The sequence below is a fragment of the Schistocerca americana genome, chromosome 1 (genome assembly GCF_021461395.2).
Source record: "Schistocerca americana isolate TAMUIC-IGC-003095 chromosome 1, iqSchAmer2.1, whole genome shotgun sequence".
NCBI lineage: Eukaryota > Metazoa > Arthropoda > Insecta > Orthoptera > Acrididae > Schistocerca > Schistocerca americana.
Genome location: NC_060119.1, coordinates 1,103,696,581 through 1,103,717,699, shown reverse-complemented (window position 1 = coordinate 1,103,717,699; position 21,119 = coordinate 1,103,696,581). Strand labels below are relative to the sequence as shown.

At 38.9% G+C, this 21,119-nt stretch overlaps 1 protein-coding gene across 1 annotated transcript in view; it reads left to right on the top strand.

Moving 5' to 3' along the window:
* Window positions 1-21,119, top strand: part of LOC124550657 (retinal dehydrogenase 2-like) — an 82,084-nt gene that overhangs the window by 37,028 nt on the left and 23,937 nt on the right. The window contains exon 7 of the mRNA XM_047125384.1: window positions 7,044-7,146. Coding sequence (XP_046981340.1) covers window positions 7,044-7,146 — 103 coding nt within the window. The remainder of the gene's footprint in view (window positions 1-7,043; window positions 7,147-21,119) is intronic.

The following is a 21,119-nucleotide window of genomic DNA, read 5'->3' as shown; positions in this document are numbered from 1 at the left end:
AATTATAATAACAAAGCTAATATATGTTTGGACATAGAAGATACCACATGAAGTACTTCACACAGGGATCAATGAAACTTGAAATGATAAATGATCAAAATCTAACTACTTCTGAAAATGGTTTCTATATTATCATTAAAGACCAAGATAAAAAATAGTGACAAAGTTTTGTCTTCATTCATACTGTCATATTGTACAATTTTTGTCTTGGTAATTACTATTTTTTTGGGATCTGGTTTGTGCATTATGAGGTTTTATGCTTGGATGGATTATGCCTTTCTCAAATATTGCTATGGTCTGTCATACATGTACATAAGTATTTTTGTCTCAACTCATTTCCATAGATGCAGTATTTATTACTGGCCACCCTTTCCTGTACAAGTTTGGTTTATAACATGTACGTAGCAGTAAGAAGAGAAATTAATTTTAGTTAAATACCTTCTAACATGATGTTTGGTATACTCCCCCCCCCCCCACCCACCCATTATTCTTACTTTCTTTTTGTATGATAAATGATATTGAACTTGCTCCACAATTTCCTCAGAAAGTTACCCCATATTTCCATAGTGAGAGAGCATGAAAAGTACATATTTGTGGTATCTAGTTTATATCCAGTGCTACATTGATGGTTGATCATTAACTGCTGTGTCTCCATTAACATACACAACAATTTTAATTGATTTTACTTGTTCCACCTTTATTGTCATATTTGACAATACAATTGCCAGTTGCATACCTTAAATAAAATGTTATTCACAAGCAAACACTCCCATTATCTTACTCGTTAGTATGGCAGTGTCCACCTATTCACAGTGCCCATTTATAACAAAGTTCTGACAGTAAAATAACACAACATTGGTTTCAGTTTACATAGTCAGTAAACACATCAATTTCTTGCTATAAGAGACAGATGCATAGACATCCATCATGTAGCTTAAAATGTATAATGCATAATGCATGCAACAGAAGCTGTTCCCATATTGACTCAAAGAAGTTAATGAAAGATAATATATGTTACTGCATGGACGAAAGTAGATGTTGATCGTACAAATGTTAGTGGTGGACTTCTCAATACATAGATGTTGCTCCTGTATTAGCTTGTGTGGGAGTGGTGATTTTTGGGTGAGGTGGCTTCTGAAAGACTTAGGTATGAATATGTTATCATCTCAGGAAATACATATTTATTTATAAAACTACTAGGTTGGAATTTATTAGAATAGTTGAGTTATGCATTCAAGCAATAACTTGGTTTGCATAATAAATGCTTTGTTAATGAAATATAAAAGGTTACAGGACTATTTTGTGTGTTTACACTGGGAATTACCTACTTATAAGTACATTAGCCATATTTGAAATTATGATAAATTATGCAAATTCTTAACGGTGGCTTAAACGATTAATGAAGAAATATCATTTAGTCCAGAAAATTCAGGGCAACAAAAGTGTAATGTCAAACATGAAAATTAAATGGCAACAGTAATTGTAGTTGGTTGCAAACTTCGACACTAGTAATCTGATTAGTTAATTAGTTTCATAAAAATTGAAATACGTTACTGTAAAGTATGAATTCTGGTCTTTCTAATGGTATATGTCAGTGTTTCTATAATGAATAATTAGCTCAGCTGAAATTCCTCCTTATAGGCTATAAAATATTTTCAATCATTAGTTATTCTTCGTTAACCTGTCATTCAGGAAATATAGATGTACTACTGCAATAAGCATATTGAAAATTGTCACCCGAATGTTGAATTTACATGAAACAATGGTCTGAGTAATATTTAGACAGATTTGGGCATACTCTACATATACTCAGTGTGGACAATTTCATTCAGATGAAATTTGAGGAAAATTATTGTTATTGGTAGGTGTGCAGTCTTCAGATTAAGAAATAAGTTCTCATAGTTCTAAAATGGCAGAATTTAAAGGAACAGTTCTTTAGTTATGCATATTTTCCCTTCTGTTGCTCTGGTTTTCTATATAGCACTTTTTAAGCATTTCATTTACTTTGTATGTTTAGTTATTGTTCAAACCTCCATGGCTGCTCTGTCCACCATTTCATTGATCCAAAATTCCACATACCCTGGTGTCCAGGATAATATTCTCTCCTTTCCTATCATGGCATTAAAATGACTTATGACTTTTGATGGTTATCCACAGGGTGAGTCAACATGAATATGTTGACACAATAAGACGAGTGTGCCACGTCTGTTTTCAGCTCATGCAAAGCCAGCCATCTGCAAAGTATTCTTAAGTGCAAAACATATGACAGTGCTGAAGAGGGTACTTAAATCTTTGAATAACTCCTAAGTATAACAGTGCAGGAAAAGAGAGATTGCTATTTACCACAAAGAAGACACGTAAAGTTGCAGACAGTTAAAAGACACATAAAGCTTTTGGCCACAGCCTTCATCAGTACAAGAGAAACACACATCATTCACACACAAAAGCAAGCAAACCTCATACACATATGACTGACAACTCCACCATCTTGGGCCAGAGATGCTGGAGTTTCCATTTTTTTATTTCTAAGCACTCTTGACTGTTGTGTGAGCTGCATGATTGCGTGGTAGATTTCATTGCTATCCTCTTCCTTAGATTCAGAACTGACGCTGGAGCTGCAAAAATGACCATCTGTTTGTTCCTCCAGCACTCTTTCATGCATCAATATTTATTTGACTACCTTTTTGATGTGATCCACAATTTGAGACCAATACTGTGGAGTAATATTCACAGTAATTTTCACACCACCTTTCCACCTCACTGACAAATAAACTTTTTTTCCTTGGCATTTAACTTTTTACCTGGGCCAAAATAAATTCAATAGGATTGCAATGAACATGGGATGGAAGAAACCTGATTACACTATGCTCTTTTGCTGTAGCCAGTTCATTAGACTGGTATGTTGGGATTTTGGATTGGTTAGCTTTACAAGTTACATTGACTCCATGTTATTAATGTCACCTTTAAATTTTTGCAATGGAAAAATGCTCTGTATCCAGAGGAAAATATCTAATTTCTTCCATCCATTGTGTTTCTGAAGCTTTGTCTGACACAATAAAAAGGTACGGGACATTGCCCATTACTATAATCGAATTTGAGGGAATATTTTGCAACAGCAAACTAGGAACAATTTCTATGAAAAACTTGGCATTTGCTTCTCATGATAATCATCTTGTATTGTGGAATGAAAAATACAAATAAATTGTTTGCAATGATGTCATGCGCTGAAGCAGTATTATGGATGATTATCTTACCTTTTCCTATCAGTGTTTTTGTTCTTTCTTTAGTTGTGTGGTCTATTCATGCTTTTATTAATGTGTGATCCACAGTGACCAAATTCTTATCAAGGCATGTGATGTCAATGAATTAAATTTTCCTCACACCATGCAGATACTGGTATCTCCAGACAACTATGTGGGTTACAACAGATGACTTCCTTCCATCAAACTTTGTGTCTTTGAGGCTAAAAGCAAGCTTGTTTGAGATAAAGTATTTCTCTCATTTGTGATAACTATGGATACGCGTGTGTACTATGTTCTACTAGAATGTGTCCATTGTGGTCATATGTCTGAATAACTCCCCCCCTCCCTGTTGATACTCAACCATAGCTCTCTTCCTTCCTTTCCTGCCCCTTTTCAGTTCTCACATCCTAATGCCCATGACTGTTAAGTCTACCACTCTTGAAAGTGTAAAATCAGACCCCTACTATAGAGCTCTAATTCGAAGTACTCACACACAGTGCTGTCTGTGGATTGCGATTCACCTTCCAACTCTCAAAACCTTTTATGGTCACAAATGTTTTCTCAGACGACCTCTTTTACAACTAAAACAATAGTAACACAAAAACATTAATGCACAACAGCCAACAAACACTAAAGGTGCACAAGGCTCCAGCATGATACGGTAACACAGCATTTATGATTTATCAGCTGTGAATATGTCTGACAATTGGTTCTTAAGGAGATGATCAAGGCAAGCAACACAGCAACAATGGTTGCCCCCTTGCTTACTGCATCAATACAAATTGTCATGTAGCTGTGGTGGCAGTGTAAGAAGTTGAAAATGTTTTGCCTCGCCCCTATCCCACACCTAACCCCATCAGTGTAAATTGTAACGAAATTTTGTTGCACACATAGGATATTTCAAAAATACATTTTGAAGGGGAAATCTGGGGTAGTCTCCTTGTACAAATACTATAAATCTAAATTAATTCTGTGGCTCTTGAGAATCCAGGGTGACAGTCAGATTGTTATTGTCTTACAAGTATAAATACAAAAACATGAGAACATTTTGTACGAATGCATGGTCTGATGGGGGTATATACCAATAAAATGTTCACAAACTTCCAGACTTGTCAAATTGCTTAAGGCCCATAAGCTTTTGGCTGGGTGTTCCTCAACAATTGGCAAACTATTATGTTGTGAACTTCCTGTTGATGCTGGAGGATGAAACGTACTATCCAGAATAATGAGGAAGACATAAGAGCTTCTCAAGTGAACGTCACTGGAAGAGAGTAACATTAAAAATCTCTCCTCTCAGCCATTTGATCACCTACATTTCATGACCAGCCAAAAGCTCATAAGGACACATCCCTACAGCTGGACCATTCTGAGCACCATTGGATCTCTGGTTTACTGACTCAGAAAACATCTGATCAGCCTCATTATCATGCACATGGGTTACCATATCAATAATATGACTGACTTCATCAGCTCAATTAAACATCTGTGCCTTGGAGGATGAAATATCATGGTATGCTTTGATGTAGTCTTATTATTCACATGCCTTCCTGTCAAATACTTTATATACCTCTCTCCAAGTTTTTTGACAACACTGTAGTGGATTTATTTATGCACACACTAACTTCATTTTTTGCTGTACAGTGGAGAATGGTTTAACCAGACAGATGACACAGTGAGGGGAAGGCCATGGTTCCAAATATAGCTAATATACTTATGAAATACTTCGAGGATATTGTCCTGGATGCAGCTGTCACAAAATCTAGATGCTTTTATTGTGATATCGAGCACACATTCATTGTCTAGCCTCATGGACATGAAAATCTGGAAGAGTTCATGAACCTCATCAACAATATCCATGACCACATCAAGTGTCCGCCCCAGTAGCTGAGTGGTCAGCGTGACGGATTGCCGTCCTCTGGGCCCGGGTTCGATTCCCGGCTGGGTCGGAGATTTTCTCCGCTCAGGGACTGGGTGTTGTGTTGTGTTCATCATCATTTCATCCCCATCCGGCGTGCAGGTCGCCCAATGTGGCGCCGAATGTAATAAGACCTGCGATATGGCGGCCGGACCTGCCCCGCGAGGGGCCTCCCGGCCAATGACGCCAAACGCTCATTTCATTTCATTTCATTTCACCACATCAAGTTCATGAAGGAGGTATAGAAGGACGATGTCTTGTTTTTCGTTGATGTTCTTGTCTGCTGAAAAGCAAATGGATGTTTCAGGAACAGTGTTTACCAAAAACCCAGCCAAAAGAACAGTATGTGCACGCAACCAGCTACCAGCACTCAGCACAGAAATTTTGCATTCTAAGAAACTTGAAACATAAAACAGAAGCCATTTCATACAGTTCAAAAAGAACTGACCCTCTTATGAGAAGTGTTCAAACAGAACAACTACAACAACTGACAAATTTTGGAAGTCATTTCATCAAAGCCTTGTAAACAGAAGGTTTCCTCAAGGAGGACATGAAAAAAAATTGTGTTTTGCCATTCTGTTGCTCAGTAATGGAAAAGAAAAGCAGACTCCTAAAGATGCATAAAACTGATTGTCTTCAGGCCACCACCAAAAATTTGACAACTTGTGAGACCAAAGAAAGAGGGTGTAGGCCTTACAACACCAGGAATATACAACATATTGTGTTGGTGTGGAAGTTTCATGTTAGGCAGACATAATGCACTAATGAACAGTGCTGCATAGAGCACCAGGGCCATTTTTGCCCATGTTTTCCTGAGTAATCAGCAGTGGAAAAATGTGGTCTGGGAAATGGCCACTGAATTGTATTCAGTGAAATATCTGTTACTAAATGGACAAATGGTTTCTGGGATCACATTATAAATGAAGCAATGAAGATAAAAATTTCTGACAACACCCCCAAAAAAGACAGCAGTCTGCAGTTAAGCAAAGCTTGGGACCCAGGTATAGGAAGGTTAAAGTGGGTGCAGCTGTCATGCAGTCAAAACATTACTTTATGTTTACTGGACTGGGCACCAGTGACATCAAAGGCATTAGCATGGGTATATAAGGATAACAACAGGAACCACAAGAGCCACATGACAATGGGTACGCCTCCACAGAGGACCCAGGTTCTATTCATGACACTACCAGGGATTTTTCCTTGTTGGGAGAAATGGAACAGTATCCAGTCAGCCTCATGACACCAAATAAGGAGCTTCTTGAATGAGAAGTAGTGGTTCCAAGTTGGGGAAAGCCAAAAGTGGCCAGGAGAGTGGTGTGCTGACCCCATATCCCTCCATACCACATTTACATTATGCCAAATAACAGAGGACCACACAGTAGCCTGTCAGCACTGCACAGTTCTCTGGGCATAGTTACAAAGTTACTTGAGAATGGGTGAGGAGCATTCAGCTAAAAGCTTGTTTGTTTTAAACTACTTGAAGCAGCTGAAAGCTTGAGAGAATTTTATTATGAGAACCTTTGCCTTTTGTGGGATAAGCATAAAATGCATGAGTGCAGAAGATGCTGGTATCTATAATCTATACCATTAAAGGATCTCCTTCTTGAAATTCATAGAATGTTCGATGTGTGCAAGGAATCTGCAGGAATACTATTTTCAATATAACCATGCTGAGAACAGCCTTGTGAAGTTTAAAATAATCTCAATCTTTCTCCTGAAGACTATTTTATTTTTGAATAGTTCTATTTTAAATAATATTTAATAATACTGACAGTATTAAATAGCATTTAAAAAACACGTTATTATATACTTTTAGTTTCAAATGGAGCTATATATTTGAGAACAGAACTTTTCTAATTGTTATGTAATGTATATCTACTTTGTAGGTGGGAAAGATAATTATGGAAGCAGCAGCAAAATCTAATTTGAAGAAAATATCTCTAGAGCTTGGAGGAAAAAGTCCTCTTATTGTTTTGGATGATGTCAATGGTGAGTAAAAAATACATTTGTGCCATTTTTGTTCTATCATTCAGTCACATTGAGCAGACAGTGCTTGAGGCACTGTACTAACATTTTGGAGGAATAGAACTGAAATTCCTGATTGTCCACCCAGATATAGGTTACCCACATTTTCTCTAAACTAATTAAGGTGAAAATAAGAACATGTCTCTTGAAAAGGTTTCTCTTCTACATCCTTATATTACCTGAGCTTCTGCTTCACCAATGATCTCTGCTCCATCTCCAGTGGCCTCATCATTGATGGAACATTGAACTCTAATACTCCTTTCTAACTTAATTCGTATAATATTAAACATAGATGGGAGAACCCCCCATGAACCATGGACCTTGCTGTTGGTGGGGAGGCTTGCGTGCCTCAGCGATACAGATAGCCATACCGTAGGTGCGACCACAACGGAGGGATATCTGTTGAGAGGCCAGACAACTGCGTGGTTCCTGAAGAGGGGCAGCAGCCTTTTCAGTAGTTGCAGGGGCAACAGTCTGGATGATTGACTGATCTGGCCTTGTAACACTAACCAAAACAGCCTTGCTGTGCTGGTACTGCGAACAGTTGAAAGCAAGGGGAAACTACAGCCGTAATTTTTCCCAAGGGCATGCAGCTTTACTGTATGGTTAATGATGATGGCGTCCTGTTGGGTAAAATATTCCAGAGGTAAAATAGTCCCCCATTCGGATCTCCAGGTGGGGACTACTCAAGAGGATGTCATTATCAGGAGAAAGAAAACTGGTGTTCTACGGATCGGAGTGAGGAATGTCAGATCCCTTAATCGGGCAGGTAGGTTAGAAAATTTAAAAAGGGAAATGGATAGGTTAAAGTGAGATATAGTGGGAATTAATGAAGTTCGGTGGCAGGAAGAACAAGACTTTCGGTCAGGTGAATACAGGTTTATAAATACAAAGTCAAATAGGGATAATGCTGGAGTAGGTTTAATAATGAATAAAAAAATAGGAATGCAGGTAAGCTACTACAAACAGCATAGTGAACACATTATTGTGGCCAAGATAGACATGAAGCCCACGCCTACTACAGTAGTACAAGTTTATATGCCAACTAGCTCTGCAGATGATGAAGAAATTGAAGAAATGTATGACGAAATAAAAGAAACTATTCAGATAGTGAAGGGAGGCGAAAATTTAATAGTCATGGGTGACTGGAATTCAGTAGTAGGAAAAGGGAGAGAAGGAAACATAGTAGGTGAATATGGAATGGGGCTAAGAAATGAAAGAGGAAGCCGCCTGATAGAATTTTGCACAGAGCACAACTTAATCATAGCTAACACTTGGTTCAAGAATCATCAAAGAAGGTTGTATACATGGAAGTAGTCTGGAGATGCTGACAGATTTCAGATAGATTATATAATGGTAAGACAGAGATTTAGGAACCAAGTTTTAAATTGTAAGACATTTCCAGGGGCAGATGTGGACTCTGACCACAATCTATTGGTTATGACCTGTAGATTAAAACTGAAGAAACTGCAAAAAGGTGGGAATTTAAGGAGATGGGACCTGGATAAACTGAAAGAACCAGAGGTTGTCCAGAGTTTCAGGGAGAGCGTAAGGGAACAAATGGCAGGAATGGGGGAAATAAATACAGTAGAAGAAGAATGGGTAGCTTTGAGGGATGAAGTAGTGAAGGTAGCAGAGGATCAAGTAGGTAAAAAGATGAGGGCTAGTAGAAATCCTTGGGTAACGGAGGAAATATTGAATTTAATTGATGAAATGAGAAAATATAAAAATGCAGTAAATGAAGCAGGCAAAAAGGAATACAAATGTCTCAAAAATGAGATGGACAGGAAGTGCAAAATGGCTAATCAGGGATGGATAGTGGATAAATGTAAGGATGTAGAGGCTTATCTCACTAGGGGTAAGATAGATACTGCCTACAGGAAAATTAAAGAGACCTTTGGAGAAAAGAGAACCACTTGTATGAATATTAAAAGCTCAGATGGAAGCCCATTTCTAGGCACAGAAGGGAAAGCAGAAAGGTGGAAGGAGTATATAGAGGGTCTATACAAGGATGATGTACTTGAGGACAATATTATGGAAATGGAAGAGGATGTAGATGAAGATGAATTGGGAGATATGATACTGCGTGAAAAGTTTGACAGAGCACTGAAACACCTGAGTCGAAACAAGGCCCCCGGAGTAGACAACATTCCATTAGAACTACTGACGGCCTTGGGAGAGCCAGTCCTGACAAAACTCTACCATCTGGTGAGCAAGATGTATGAGACAGGTGAAATACCCTCAAACTTCAAGAAGAATATAATAATTCCAATCGCAAAGAAAGCAGGTGTTGACAGATGTGAAAATTACCGAACAATCAGTTTAATAAGTCACGGATGCAAAATACTAACGCGAATTCTTTACAGACGAATGGAAAAACTAGTAGAAGCCGACCTAGTGGAAGATCAGTTTGGATTCCGTAGAAATATTGGAACATGTGGGACAATACTGACTGTACGACTTATCTTAAAAGCTAGATTAAGGAAAGGCAAACCTACATTTCTAGCATTTGTGGACTTAGAGAAAGCTTTTGACAATGTTGACAGGAATACTCTCTTTCAGATTCTGAAGGTGGTAGGGGTAAAATATAGGGAGAGAAAGGCTATTTACAATTTGTATAGAAACCAAATGGTAGCTATAAGAGTTGAGGGGCATGAAAGGGAAGCAGTGGTTGGGAAGGGAGTGAGACAGGGTTGTAGCCTCTCCCTGATGTTATTCAATCTGTATATTGAGCAAGCAGTGAAGGAAACAAAAGCAAAATTCGGAGCAGGTATAAAAATACATGGAGAAGAAATAAAAACTTTAAGGTTCGCCGATGACATTGTAATTCTGTCAGAGACAGTAAAGGACTTAGAAGAGCAGTTGAACAGAATGGACAGTGTCTTGAAGGGAGGATATAAGATGAACATCAACAAAAGCAAAACAAGAATAATGGAATGTAGTCGAATTAAGTCGGGCGATGCTGAGGGAATTAGATTAGGAAATGAGACACGTAAAGTAGTAAATGAGTTTTGCTATTTAGGGAGAAAAGTAACTGATGATGGTCGAAGTAGAGAGGATATAAAATGTAGACAGGCAATGGCAAGGAAAGTGTTTCTGAAGAAGAGAAATTTGTTAACATCGAGTATAGATTTAAATGTCAGGAAGTCGTTTCTGAAAGTATTTGTATGGAGTGTAGCCATGTATGGAAGTGAAACATTTACGATATATAGTTTGGACAAGAAGAGAATAGAAGCCTTTGAAATGTGGTGCTACAGAAGAATGCTGAAGATTAGATGGGTAGATCACGTAACTAATGAGGAAGTATTGAACAGAGTTGGGGAGAAGAGGAGTGTGTGGCACAACTTGACAAGGAGAAGGGTTCGGTCGGTAGGACATTTTCTCATGCATCAAGGGATCACCAATTTAGTATAGGAGGGCAGCGTGGAGTGTAAAAATCATAAAGGGCGACCAAGAGATGAATACACCAAGCAGATTCAGAAGGATGTAGGTTGCAGTAGGTACTGGGAGATGAAGAAGCTTGCACAGGATAGAGTAGCATGGAGAGCTGCATCAAACCAGTCTCAGGACTGAAGACCTTAACAACAACAACAGATGGGAGAACTTTTCATGGCTACGCTCCTGATAACAATTCCTATTGGTGTCTTCCCTTATCAGTTACCTCCAACAGTTCTTCATTTTGTATCTAATCAATATTTCTGATCCTAACTATCTTAACTGTTATATAATGTTGCCCACAAACTATAAAAATTTATGATAACATTTGTTGCCCTATGTCAACATTTATCGTCAGCACATGTGCTTAATTATCTGTCTTGTGTGACTTCTCACCAGTGTAATTCTGGTTACTAAATGGAAAATCTTTGTGGCATTTCTACAGTACACTATAATGTAGTCATTTGACCCTTGAAGTTCTGGATACATGCAGTTGCAAGCCAGCCTGATAAGTATTGTACATTAGTTTCAGGACATACTTACTAGGTAGTTATTATATTGCTACCATTGACACAACCATAATTTGTAGTTCTTATTCCAACTTATTCTTGACATATAAATTATGTAAAATGTGTGCAGGATAACATGGCTGGTAGATACACAGCCAGCAGGATGAGCATGGGGAGAGTGATATTTGTGGGCCTTCCGAGCAGATGCTGTAGGAGAAATGCCCCCACTGCATGATGACCATCAAAAAAGATCACCTCTCCTTCAGCTAGTATCTAAAAAGGATTCTCCTAAAAATGCAACAAAAGCAGCAATTATTTTCACCTGAATTGTTAACCATATCTAACTTACAGAGAAACAAGCAATGGAAACTCTAGGTTGGAATATCAACAATATTAGGAAAAGGATAGATTTAATGTAATTGGATGGATAAAAAAATCTACTGAACAAGTGGCAGTAGAAAAAAACACATATAAAAGGTATTCAAGTTTGCAAGCTTCCAGGGCCAGTGGCTCCTTCTTCTGGCAGAAGGGTTGAAGTGGAAGAAAGAGCAGCAAAGGAAAAGTACTGGTGAGGTTTAGGTAAAAGGGGTGGAATTCAGAAAAGTCACCCAGAACCCCAGGTCAGGAGAGACTTACCAGGCAGGATGAGAAGGAAAGACTATTTGTTGCGGACTGCACCAGACTACATTTGAAAACCTGAGAGAGAGCTTAATGGTGGAAGATGCTGTAGTACTCAAGAAAGAGGTTACTTGCAAAACATTCTACATGAATTAATGAGAACCTCACTGTATGTGATAGTGATGGGAGGGGGCGACAAAAAATAAACAGATCATAAAATCAAAGATGTAGAAAACTAACAAAGAGTGAAGAAATGAATAGTTACTGTGAATAAATGCTGAGACTAAAGAAATAAATGTAAGTTAAGGCCAGTTGGGTGGCAAGAATCAAGGACATGTTGTAGCACCAGTTCCCACCTACAGAGTTCTGAGAAATTGGTGTCTTGGGGAATAATCCAAATGGCAAGTGTGGTAAAACAGGTACAGAGGTCATGACTGTCATGTTGTAGAACATGTTCTGCAACAGGATGTTGTGTGTTGCCAGTATATACCCTCTGCCTATGCCCATTCATCCTAATTGATAACATGGTGATGGTAGCGCTGCTGTAAAAGACCGATCAGTGTTTACATAACAGCTGATATATATAGCAAGTGTCATTTCACAGGTGGCTCTCCCTTTGATAGTATATGTTTTGTCAGCTACTGGTCTGGTATAGGTGGTAGCAGGAGGGTGCATAAGATAAGTCCTACAGTGGAGATGTTCACAGGGGTAGGAGCCATACGGTAGGGGGATGGGTGCAGAAGGGTCTGACAAGGATATTGTGGGGATTGGGAGGGCAATGAAAAGGTATTCTAGGGTTAGCAGGCAAAATGTCAGATGAAATGCACCTCATTCATCGCCATGATTTTAGGGAGTCATAGCCTTGTTAAAGCAGCTGATTAATACATTCAAGGCCAGTCCAAGAAATTTGTTTTTGAACTAGGCTGGTGGGGTAATTATGTCCATTGAAGGCTGAGATGAGAATTGTGGTGTATTTCTGTAAAGAGTCTGCATCTGAACATATATGTTTACCTCAAGTTGCAAGGATGTATGGGAGGGAACATCTGATGTGGAAAGGATGGAAACCATCAAAATGTAGGTACCATTGTTTGTTAATAGGTTTAATGTGGACAGAAGTGTGTAGCTGAACTTTGGTGAGGAAGATATGATTGAAAGGAAAGTAGCATAGGATTTGGATAGGATCATGTGAAATTTAATTGGGAGAATGTATTTAGAGATTCCAACAATTTTAAAATGTCAGCCTCACAATGAGTTCATTTGGCAAAGAAGTCATCAATGTATCTAAACCAAACCAGGGGCTGAAGGCTTATGGATCCCAGTGAAGCCCAACCAAGCATCCCATAAAAAGGCTGACATAGGAAGGAACCATCCTGGTTCCCATGGCTGTGCCACTGATTTAAGGACAGACATGCATAAAGAACAGGGGCACAGCCTTGGGAACCAGGATGGTTCCTTTCTATGTCAGCCTTTTTACAGGATGCTTGGTTGGGGCTTCCCTGGGATCCATAAGCCTTCAGCCCCTGGTTTGGTTTAGATACATTGATGACATCTTTGCCAAATGAACTCATTGTGAGGCTCACATTTTAAAATTCTTGGAATCTCTAAATACATTATCACAATTAAATTTCACATGATCCTATCCCAAATAACTTGCCACTTCCCTTGACATTCCTCATTGAAGGTCAACTAAATGCTTCTGTTCACATTAAAACTACTAACAAACAACAGTTCCTGCATTTTGACAGCGGCCATCCTTTCCATGTCAAATGTTCCCTGCCATCCAGCTTTGGTTATAGAAGGAAATGTATTTGTTCAGATGCAGACTCTATACAGCAATACATCACCATTCTCACCTCAGCCTTCACTGGACATAATTACCCCACCATCCTAGTTTGAAAGCAGATTTCACAGGTCAACATATCCAATCCTGGCACTGTTGATCCTCCAAAAATCAGTTTAGGAATACATCACTTTTTACTTAGTATTATTCTGGCCCTGAATGCATTAATCAGCAACTCCGACAAGGCTATGACTGCCTAAAACCATGCCCTCAAATGAGGGCCATTTTATCTGACATTCTGTCTAAGACACCTATAATAGCTTTTCGTTCCCTCCCAATGTCTGCAAAATGCTTGTCAGACCGTGTGCTCCTTCTACACCCATCCCCCACCCACTCTTTGGCTCCTACCCCAGTGAACATCTTCACTGTAATACATGCCCTATGCACTCTCCTGCTACAACCTATACCAGCCCAGTAACTGACAAAATATATACTATCAAAGGGAAAGCCACCTGTGGAACAACACATGCTATGTATACCATCTGTTGCATAAGCATTGTTAGACCTTTTGCAGTGGCGTGATCAACACCAAGTTATCAGTTACGATGAATGGGCATAGGCAGAGTGTGTACGCTGGCAACTCACAGTATCCTGTTGCAGGACATGCTCTAAAACATGACAGTAGTGATCTCAGTGCCTCTTTGACCACATATGCCATCTGGATTCTTTCCCCAGACTCCAGTTTTTCATATACCCACAGGTAGGATCTGGAGCTACAACATGTCCTTGAATTTCACCATCCCACTGGCCTTAATTTATATTAATTTCTTGGGTCTCAACATTCTTTACAGCAACTTTTACTTTCTTCACTACCTTTTAGTTTTCTATTTTTTATTAACTCTTGCATGATGTTTTGGCAGTAATCTCTTTTTCGCATATTACCCTATATTCCACCTTTAAGCTCTCAGGTTTTCAAAGCTCATCCCCAACAATCAATCTTTCCCTCTCATCCTGTCCAGTAAGTCTCCCCTGACCTGAGGTTCTGGGTGACTTTTCATAAATCTCACCTGTCCTTCTCCTTCAACCCTTCTGTCAGAAGAAGGAGCCATTTACTCCAAAAGCTTGCAAACTTTAATACCTTCTGTATATATGTTCTCCAGCCACCACTTGGTGAATACATTTTTTTATCTGTCCAATTAAATTATATTTTCAAAAATTGATTACGTTTATTGAAAAAGATAGGTTGCTACCTATCCTAAAGATGACCCATTAAGTTGCAGACAGGCACAACGCTAAGACTATTACACTTTAAAGCTTTCAGCCAAAGCCTCCTTCAGCAATGAAAACCCACCCATTGACACAAGCAAGCACACCACACGTGCACACATGACCGCTATCACTGGACTAGTAGCGATCATGTGTGCATGAGATTTGCTTGCTTGTGTTAAAATGTGTGTGTTTTCTTTGTTGAAGAAGGCTTTGGCTGAAAGCTTTAATTTGTAAAAGTCTTTTCATTGTGCCTGTCTAAATGTCAGCAGGTCATCTTAATGGTGGTTAACAATCTATATTTTTCCTAATATTGTTAACTTTCAGAGGAGTGTCATAGTGGTGAAGTTATATTAGAACATACATTTTTCTTGTTGTCATGGTGAAGGATGCTTCTTTTGCCAAAACACAGCAGAGTGCACACATTGTCATATTGCTAACACATTGTGCAGACGCAGCTGTGAGAGAATTCTGAAACAGTGATTTATTTAGTTTAGTAAGTGAGGAACTGAGGACAAGTAAAATCTATAGCTTACAAAAAAGCACATTCTCAAAATGAAAATAAATGTGTAATGTCATCATTTACGTTTTTCTAAGACCCATAGCATTTCTCGTTTCACCTGGTATTGATGGCCCTTAAAAACTATGTTCTTTCATTGAAAATGTCTGTAGTTAGTGGAATAACATGGTAGATACTGAAGTTTCGCATAATAACCATACGGCACAATACTCTGCTCTGTGCATACAATCATTTGCCAAAATCTCATTTCAATATCTCAAACCATTTATGAAACATGAGGAATTTTATGGATATTTCATTCTGGTTTTATCATTGCACTTCACAATCACAAGATAGTGTGCTATATAAGATGAATTTTCTCGACATTGGAGACTGACAGAGCTAAATTTCATATGCAGTAACATGTTATGTAACATGTAGCAAATGCAAAATCATAGGAACCCCAATTTTTCAGGGACCAATGACCGTAGCAGTCTGGTCCCTTTAATCCCACAAACCAACCAAACCAATTTTTCACTGAAAACTTTTTGAATTTAATCCAGTGTGTTACTTAGTTGTAAATATCACAATAAATATGACCGTTAACAAAATGATGGGGACATACTCATGAAGCTAACTCATAAAACTGAAATAATACCCTAAAATCTTGCCCTGAAATGAGATCCATTCTGTCTGAGATTTTGCCCACCACACCTAGAATAGCTTTTCCTTGCCCTCCCAATCTCTGTAATATCCTTGTCAGGCCCTACACTCCTTCTGCACACATATCCCTACCCTACGGCTCCTACCCTGTGACCGTCCCCATTGCAAGACTTGCCCTATGCACCCTCCTACCACCACCTATTCCAGCCCTGTAACTGGCAAAACATATACTATCAAAGGGAGAGCCGCCTGTGAAACGACACATATTATATACTAGCTGCTGTGTAAACAATGTTTAGCTTTTTACATTGGCATGACTACCACCCAGTTATCAGAAGGATGAATGAGCATAGGCAGAGGATGTATACAGGCAATACACAATATCCTGTTGCGGAGCATGCTGCACAACATGAGCCATGACCTCAGTGCCTGTTTCACCACACATACCATCTGAATTCTTCCCCCAGACAACAGTTTCTCAGAACTCTGCAGATGGGAACTAGCACTACAACATGTCCTTGGTTCTTGCCACCCACCTAGCCTTAATTTATGAGGGCTACTCAAAAAAGTAAGCTGAATTTTCAAATTGTGTGGGCAATGTACATTCGATTATCAGTCTTTTTTTTTTTTTTTGTTATGTTGGTACACATTTCCTGGACATATGTTCACAGTTTCAAGTGTACAGCATACTTTGTATGTTTTTGACAGATAGAAAGGTTAGACATGTGTTAGTGTGTTTGGTGATTTTCAATTATTGTAAAAAATGGTGCAAAGAATTTGTGTCAAATGTTGTGTGAAAAATGGAACCAAGTGCTCTAAAACACTTGAAATGTTGACAGTGTCATACAGTGAGTCTGCTCTAAGTAAAAAAATATGTTTGCAAGTGGTACAAGCTCTTCCAAGGTGGCAGAGAAGATGCCAATGACAAACCTTGCTCTGGACACCCCAGCGCATCAATAACAGATGATAACATTGAAGCTGTGAAGGAAATTGTTTTGAAAAATCATTGAAATACTGTAAGAGAAGTTGCTGAGGATGTTGACATATTGGTCAGCTCATGTCATGCAATTATTTTGGATGTTTTGGTTATGAGGCATGTGTCAGTGAAGTTTGTTCCAAAACTTCTTAATTTTGATCACAAGAACTGTCGCATGAGCATTGCTCAGGAGCTCTTGAATGACATCAATGATGATTCCGATTTGGTCTAAAGTGGTGGTAACTGGTGACAAAACATGGGTTTATGGTTATGAGGTTGAAACCAAAGCCGTATCTTCCCAATGGAAGCATCCCAGAAGGCCAAGACTGAAAAAATCACGCGAAGTTCATTCAAATGTTGAAGTTTTGCTCACGGTTTTTTTCAATTTTAGTAGCATAGTGCATCATGAATTTTTGCCTCAAGGTCATACGCTCAATAAGAAGTATTACCTTGAAGTTATGCACAATTTGCAAGAAGCAATACGCAAAAAAAGCCTGGAATTGTGGAAAAACAATTCATGGCTTTTGGATCATGACAATGCACCTGCTCATTCATCATTGCTTGTGAGAGATTTTTTGGCCAAAAACGACATGACAATCATGCCTCAGCCACCATATTCACCAGATTTGGCCCCCTGTGACTTTTTCCTGTTGCCAAAACTGAAGGGACTTACGAAAGGATGAAGGTTTTCAATGATTGAGGAAATAAAAACTGCATTGTTGGAAATACTCAAGGGTGTACCAAAAAGTGCTTATGAGAAATGCTTCAAGGATTGGAAGAAGTGTTGGCACAAGTGTATTGTATCTGAAGGGGTTACTTTGAAGGGAACAACATGAATATTGATGAATAAATAAATATTATTTTTATAAAAATATAAAGTCGCCTTACTTTCTGAACACATCTTGTATATTAACTCCTTTTGTCTCAGCATTTATTCACAGTAACTACTCCTTTCTTCACCCCATTTTAGTTTCCTACATCTTTCATTTTCTGATTAGTGTTTTCTGCCTTCTCCCCTCCCACCTCTGTTACATACCATGCACTTAGCTTTTCACTTTTATTAACTCATCCACAATGTTTTAGTAGTAATCTCTGTCTTGCATATTACCTGTCTTCCACCTTTAAGCTTTCGGGTTTTCAAATCTTGTCTGGTGCTGTCCCCAACAATCAGTCTTTCCTTCTCATCCTGTCCAGTAAATATCCCCTGATCCGGGGTTCTGGGTGACTTTTCTGAACTGTACCCCCTATCCCTAAATATCTCCAGTCCTTTTCCTTCACCCCTCTTCCTTCCCCTTCAGATCTTCTGCCAGAAGAAGGAGCCACTGGCTCTGAAAGCTTGTAAAAGTTAAATCCTTTTGTGTGTTCCACTACCATCACTTGGTCAGTAGATTTTTTATCTATCCATTTACATTATATTTTCAATAATTGATTAACTTCATTGTTACATAAATCTATAAGTGACACAAAATGATTTTTTTTTTTTTTTACTGTATAGTTTGTGTAAATTCATTTGAGAAAAATTGTAGGGCATGCACCTAAATTCTGTCACCACAGTGCATCACCAACCAGCCGAAAGTGGGCAAACAGTGTTGGCCTATCCTTCTGAACAAGGGAATCATCTTGTCCAGCACATCTGATGAATATGGGTCACTGTGCATCAGCCACCACATCCTGCATGGACATTTCCAAGGGACAATAAAGGTTTTTTTTTTCTTCAGATTGAGAAAAGAAAATCACTGAAACGTCCTGTAATTTATTTGCTTCTCTTCCAAAATCACATTCTGTGCAGTTTCCAAACACTGACTTCTAGATCTCAAAAATAAAGATCAGTGGCACATACCATTAAAATTCATTATAATTGGGATTGAAGGCAGGGAAGTGATACCAATGTATAGTGCAAGGGTCTTCAAAAATCTCTCATCTGACATAAAGCAAGGAATTGAGAATGATTACAAATTTGAAATGGCACATACCTAAATACTATGTCATAAGAAATCTCAGTGTGATCACTAGATATTAACCTAGCAATGAAGACAAGAAATAGTTATTTAATAATTTAATGTATCCGAGGAAGCAGCAGCTCCTTTTAAAGTAATGGCATTCCTGTTTATTACTTTCCACATAGAATGTGCCTCCTTGTATAGTGTTTGAAGTGTGATTTTGTTTACTGGTGAAAAGGTCTTAACGCTGCTTATAGCAAATCCACAATTTGGAAGTATTTCTTACAATAAGATGAACCATGGACCTTGCCGTTGGTGGGGAGGCTTGCGTGCCTCAGCGATACAGATAGCCGTACCGTAGGTGCAACCACAATGGAGGGGTATCTGTTGAGAGGCCAGACAAACATGTGGTTCCTTAAGAGGGGCAGCAGCCTTTTCAGTAGTTGCTGGGGCAACAGTCTGGATGATTGACTGATCTGGCCTTGTAACAATAACCAAAATGGCCTTGCTGTGCTGGTACTGCGAACGGCTGAAAGCAAGGGGAAACTACAGCCGTAATTTTTCCCGAGGGCATGCAACTTTACTGTATGATTAAATGATGATGGCGTCCCCTTGGGTAAAATATTCCGGAGGTAAAATAGCCCCCCCATTTAGATCTCCGGGCAGGGACTACTCAAGAGGATGTTGTTATCAGGAGAAAGAAAACTGGCATTCTACGGATCGGAGCGTGGAATATCAGATCCCTTAATTGGGCAGGTAGGTTAGAAAATTTAAAAAGGGAAATGGATAGGTTGAAGTTAGATAGAGTGGGAATTGGTGAAGTTCGGTGGCAGGAGGAACAAGACTTCTGGTCAGGTGACTACAGAGTTATAAACACAAAATCAAATAGGGGAAATGCAGGAGTAAGTTTGATAATGAATAGGAATGCGGGTAAGCTACCACAAACAGCATAGTGAACGCATTATTGTGGCCAAGATAGATACGAAGTCCACACCTACTACAGTAGTACAAGTTTATATGCCAGCTAACTCTGCAGATGGCGAAGAAATGTATGATGAAATAATAGAAATTATTCAGATTGTGAAGGGAGACGAAAATTTAATAGTCATGGGTGACTGGAATTCGAGTGTAGGAAAAGGGAGAGAAGGAAACATAGTAGGTGAATATGGATTGGGGCTAAGAAATGAAACAGGAAGCCGCCTGGTAGAATTTTGCACAGAGCACAACATAATCATAGCTAACACTTGGTTTAAGAATCATGAAAGAAGGTTGTATACATGGAAGAACCCTGGAGATACTAAAAGGTATCAGATAGATTATATAATGGTAAGACAGAGATTTAGGAACCAGGTTTTAAATTGTAAGACATTTCCAGGGGCAGATGTGGACTCTGACCACAATCTATTGGTTATGACCTGTAGATTAAAACTGAAGAAATTGCAAAAAGGTGGGAATTTAAGGAGATGGGACCTGGATAAACTGAAAGAACCAGAGGTTGTACAGAGTTTCAGGGAGAGCATAAGGGAACAATTGACAGGAATGGGGGAAAGAAATACAGTAGAAGAAGAATGGGTAGCTTTGAGGGATGAAGTAGCGAAGGCAGCAGAGGATCAAGTAGGTAAAAAGACAAGGGCTAGTAGAAATCCTTGGGTAACAGAAGAAATATTGAATTTAATTGATGAAATGAGAAAATATAAAAATGCAGTAAATGAAGCAGGCAAAAAGGAATACAAACGTCTCAAAAATGAGATCGACAGGAAGTGCAAAATGGCTAAGCAGGGATGGCTAGAGGACAAATGTAAGGATATAGAGGCCTATCTCACTAGGGGTAAGATAGATACTGCCTACAGGAAAATTAAAGAGACCTTTGGAGCTAAGAGAACGACTTGTATGAATATCAAGAGCTCAGATGGAAACCCAGTTCTAAGCAAAGAAGGAAAGGCAGAAAGGTGGAAGGAGTATATAGAGGGTCTATACAAGTGCGATGTACTTGAGGACAATATTATGGAAATGGAAGAGGATGTAGATGAAGATGAAATGGGAGATATGATACTGTGTGAAGAGTTTGACAGAGCACTGAAAGACCTGAGTCGAAACAAAGCCCCCGGAGTAGACAACATTCCATTGGAACTACTGACAGCCTTGGGAGAGCCAGTCCTGACAAAACTCTACCATCTGGTGAGCAAGATGTATGAAACAGGCGAAATACCCTCAGACTTCAAGAAGAATATAATAATTCCAATCCCAAAGA